Below are 5282 nucleotides of genomic sequence, written 5' to 3' on the forward strand. Positions count from 1 at the left end.
CAGGGTCACCCTGGACAGGTCGCCAGTCTGACGCTAAAGAAAAAAACCCTCCTTTGTAAAGTCCAACATGATTATGACCATTTCCTCTGTGTGTGTGTTGGTTCCTAGTTATCAGTGTGACTGTGACGGGACGGGCTTCACTGGTGACCACTGTGAAAACGACATCCTGGAATGTGCATCTGATCCCTGCCAGCATGGAGCCACATGCTCAGAGGGAATCAACCAGTACATGTGCCTCTGCTGGCCAGGTATACTGCAGATCAACACAAACTAGCCTGAAAATAAACTCCCCACCTCTAACCCCCTTCAGCTCTTTTAGTGGAAGGAAATGTTTAAGACACATGTTGAAAGACGTGATTTAAATATTAAAAGCACGCAGGTATGCTGCACGTGTTGTGTACAGTTTAGGAAATGTACATGGAATAGTTAATAAACAATTCCTTTAAAGCACAATGTCGCCAAAGGTATTCACTCTATTCCACATTGTGCTATTAGTTGAGTTTTGACAAAGTGAAAGCAATTTTGAATSAAGAGTGTGCGTACGACATATTGGAATGTTGTGTAAAGCAAGCTGACACTGGATCCAGCTGCAGAGCTGTGTTCTCTAAATCATGTCTCTCTGGAATTGGGAGTTGCCAGGAGAATGACTCGTCTCTGACTGGAATGTGGCAAACATTATGTTTGGTGAAGGAGGGATTATAGTGTGAAGCTGATTTTCAGGAGTTAGACTCAGCCCGTTAGTTCCACTAAAATGAACTCTCCAAACAAACTTTAGACAATGTCATGGTTCCACATCTTGAGAACCACTAAGCGATAGCCTCTGTCTTCATATAAAGGCTGTACCTATAGCCTCACWGAAAGGTGTGTTAAGCTTTGTGWGGGATTAGCTCAGAAGAACTTGAAAGTCCTGACAACACTTTTGGAATTAGAGCAGAAATTGTTAGACAAGCTTTTCATCCAACATCAGTGTCTGGCTTTGCAAATACAGTTCTGCAAGAATGATGAGCAATTCCCATAATAACACTGTGACATCATATAACCCTATAAATGAAAAAAGTGAGGTCACTCAAATTCATGTGTTTGAAGGCAGATAGATATGCAACACTTTTAGCAATATTATGTGTGTATTTTGGACTTAAAACGTGCTATTAATTACAGGAAATTCATGTACTAAGTTCCTGGGATTAGTTAGTACTAACTAGTTTAGTACCAGGGGAAGGTGTAAGAATTTGGACTGAAAAAACATTTACCTACAATTTTCTGCAAATTAAATGTTGCAAATAAATAAGGGATTGATCAATGCAAAACAGTTCATCACTGTATACAACTTGAATGTTCAGGTTATGAAGGAGAGAACTGCCAGGTGGATATAGATGAGTGCGAACAGAATCCATGTGAAAATGATGGGGAGTGTTTCCAGCGCTCGGTTCTCCAGAACTATGGGACGCTTCCTGAACTGACAACAGCCAACTTCAGCTACAACGTAGCAGCTGGCTTCATTTGTCGCTGCCTGCCAGGATTTGCAGGTAAGCTTCAGATCATCTACAAAAACATTCACTTATCTTTATTCACAGYCTATGTTTCTGATCAAAGTGTCCCTCTAACAGGAGATAACTGCTCAGTCAATGTGGATGAATGTGAGTCTGCTCCATGTCATCATGGCGGGAGTTGTCAGGATCAGATCAACTCCTTTCAGTGTGTGTGTCCAAAGGGTTTCACAGGTAGGAGAAACCTCTTATCTGCTGTCCTTACCTCACCTCCGAACAGAACATTTATCCTGAGCTGCACTCAGCACATGGCTGTCTGCTTTAACGCAATTGTACATTTATTTTCCCGTGTGGGTGGAAGAGCCATATTTGTTTKCACGTGTGGGAAACAGAAAGTACACCTCTTTCACTCTCAGGGGTTTTATTAGGATCTATTAAAAATGAGGATGTCCTAATTAGATTATAGTGCATAAAAACGTCTTACTGTTGTCATGAAGTGTCACTCKGAAAATTATGACACTTTTAATGCAAAGTTGCTTTAAAAGTTGCTTTAAGAGTTGCATTAAAAGTCAGATGCCTCCTGATAGCCATCTGACCCCCCTCTTAAACAGTGTCTTTTTATTCACACCCAGTCAAATAAAGTAATACCTATGTTCAATATGTTATAAGTAAAACAGATGTCAAAACAGCAAAGCTGTGAAAAAATCTAAGAACAGCCCTGATTCTATGAGTTTGAGCCACATAGTTGCAAMATTTTAATCATTTCAAGTCCTGTTTTTTTGTACAGCACCAATTCACAGCAAATGTAGTCTCAAAGCACTTTACTAAAAAGTCAGTTCAGTCGTACAGACATATTCAGTCATTTAGGTTAAATTCCAATTTGATCAAACAATTAGTCCAGTCCAGTTTTTTTTTCTTGTTTGTTTAAGGATCCCCATTTATTCTGTACCGTAGTAGAAACTGTACTATGGACAGTCACCAAATAACTGTTTTTGGACATTTTCTCTCTCATTTCATCAGTGTCTCATATCAGTTTTAGAAATATTTCTCTACTCTTGCAAGGCACTCTGAACAGAACAGCCGTTAGTCACCATAGCTCCCAGAAACCTCTCAACTAGGCAATAAAGGGTTTTAATCCTCTTCCTGCTAATTATTCCTCATGACAAGTCTACCTATTAATTCCTCATTAGAAGAGATTAGTTACTTTATCACTTAAAATAGAAAGACACAGAACAGCTGATGTCCCTAAAATAAGACAAAAAAATATTGACTCCAGACCAAGGAAGTCAGCTTTCAGCCAAAGAATAAAAGGCTGGTTCACCCATGTTGTTATGAGTGTGAGATGTGCAGGTCACAACACAGGATAGGATAGGACAGGTTGAGAGAGCATATGTTATAGATAAACATTGCTGCAAACAACAAAGCCAATACATGGAGCCATCTGCCAGGAATCCATGTTGGATATTAAGTGGGGGTCTGCTAGGAAACTTGTCAGGGGAGGAGGATTAAAACAAAGCTGCTTAGGACCCTAATTAAAGTCTGATGAAAACAGGACAATTTAAGCAGCAAAACACGGACCTGTTTTAGTTGATTTGTCCTGCAGTTATCAGCCAGGATTTTCTACAAAGCAAGGAAGAGCAGAAGAACCTATAAAAGACATTTTATAGTGTTAACTGTAGTTCCCTTTCAGTCGATTCACTCGGTACAACACATAGAGTATGGGATATCACGCCCCCGCCTGGCCTAACTGAAGACACCTTTAATCACGCCTTTAGGCAAATGACGTGTGATGACGGGTGGCAGGCCCTGCCTGCATATAAATACACCCCCATCACAGTCATTATTCAGTTCTTACAATCTTCACCTCACTGAGAACACCTAATTTCCAACCCATGCTTTCTAGCTGCTGCTAGCTAGCATCGCTCTTGTTTTTCTTTTCCAAAACTAGCTTAACTGCTCCTGTTGGTGTTAGCTACTGCTGCCTGCTAGTTAGCGTGTCTGCCCGCTGAGCGCTAGTTGTATTTTCTCATTTATCTATTTTTATTTTCTTTTGTTTCGTGGTTCGGGAAGAGCACAAAGTAAAAAATGGCGAAGCAGAAATCTTCCGTTCGCCCCTGTCCTCAGGAGTGTGGATTCACGCTTCACGAAAAAGACCAACACGTAGCATGCCCCGTCTGCCTTGGAATTGTCCATGCCAGAAGAGCGTTGTCGGAGCCGGACGCTTGTGCTTTTTGTAGCCTGCTTTGGCGCTCCACGCTTGAATGGCGGGTCAAGTTTGTGCAGAAAGTGCTGGGGGAGGCTACCGTGTCACAAGACCCCATGCTCTCCGAGTCAATGAATCCGGTTTCGTCCGAGTCTGACGAGGACGGAGGGGCCGAGGCTTCCACTTCCAGCTGGGCAGCCCCCGCTTCCAGCTGGGCAGACCATATGGAGTATGTGGACAGGTTAGCCGAAACGGTGCAGGACGCAGTGCCATCTCACTATCATCTCGAGGCTTAGGGTGATGATGATGTACTAGACATCGGCCTGGAAGGTCACAGTCTTTTGGAAGACAATGACGACGACTTTTCCAGTGTCCGTCCGCTGCCTCTCCTGTGGGTCAGGACGACACATCGTTCCTTTCCATTTGCCGGCGTGCAGCTAATAAGTTAGACGTCGAGTGGCCAACCCCGTCCTCCTGCTCAGAAGGTGTCCCGGTTCACTGGATTCTACCTTCCAACGGAGCCGGCTGCGGTCAAAAACCGCCTGCCCATGTTCCCAAATTTTGTCTCGGAGCTAACATCACCTGGAACAAACCGTTGTCCACGCGTGTTACAGTGCCTGGCTACGGGCAGTATGTTGACCTGGAGGGTGCCGACAAAGCAGGTCTGGTTAATTTACCACCAATGGAGGCGTCCTTGGCAGCTCATCTGTCACCATTATAGAACCAGGGTGTGGGCGGCTCTGCCACCCTGCCCTCAAAACAATGCCGGTTTTCCGCATCCCAGTTGGAGAAGACTTATCGCGCTCAAGCAATCACTGCTCGCGCCCTGAGCTTGGCCACCATGCTTCAAACTTAATAAGCTATGTGCTTGTCCGAGCTCAGATGCCTCCTGATAGCCATCTGACCCCCCTCTTAAATGAGATCAGAATCACTGCGGACTATATTCTTTGCACATCCCGCTGTGCGACGCTCTCACTGGGGAGAGGGATGGCTTCCACAGTGGTTGCTCAGAGACACCTATGGCTAACGCTTTCTGATGTCTCCGATAGGGACAGGGCCATGTACTTGGACAAGCCAGTGTCTACGGATGGGCTTTTTGGACAATCCCTTGATGCAATCCAAGCGAAGTTCGAGCTTAAGAAAAAGCAAACTGAAGCTCTTTGTTGCATCATTCCCAGACGTGACGCTAGGTCCAGGCCCAGCATGAGCGCACGCAAGCCGGTGACAGCACCGGCGCCACCAAAGAGAGCAGCACCACCCGCAGTTCTCCACACTACAATTTCACAGCCGTCAAAAAGCATACTCCCCACCAGTCGGCTTGGAGCAAACGTTTTCAACGAGATTTGACATCTCGAAAGAAAAAGCCTCAGTCATTCTAACGACGTGAGACGGCGTGACAGAAGAGAGGCATCAGAAGCAGGGAGACCTGATTGCTGCTTATTCGTTTATGCGCGAAAGGCATCTTGTTTGTTTTGTTCAGGGTTCCAGCCCGAAGAGGCGCTGTGTTCTCCTAACACAGTCTTCCAAGCACAACACCTTAACGCACACACTGGTTGCACCTTCAGCCCCAGGTTTAAGTGGGTTAAATGTTT

The 5282-nt window shown here is 44.6% G+C and overlaps 1 protein-coding gene across 1 annotated transcript in view; it reads left to right on the forward strand.

The window, feature by feature from the left end:
- Positions 1–5282, forward strand: part of LOC103469613 (crumbs cell polarity complex component 2) — a 49349-nt gene that overhangs the window by 17069 nt on the left and 26998 nt on the right. Inside the window, exons 5-7 of the mRNA XM_017306519.1 lie at positions 109–248; positions 1341–1526; positions 1608–1721. Coding sequence (XP_017162008.1) covers positions 109–248; positions 1341–1526; positions 1608–1721 — 440 coding nt within the window. The remainder of the gene's footprint in view (positions 1–108; positions 249–1340; positions 1527–1607; positions 1722–5282) is intronic.

The sequence above is a fragment of the Poecilia reticulata genome, linkage group LG9 (assembly GCF_000633615.1).
Source record: "Poecilia reticulata strain Guanapo linkage group LG9, Guppy_female_1.0+MT, whole genome shotgun sequence".
Taxonomy (NCBI): domain Eukaryota; kingdom Metazoa; phylum Chordata; class Actinopteri; order Cyprinodontiformes; family Poeciliidae; genus Poecilia; species Poecilia reticulata.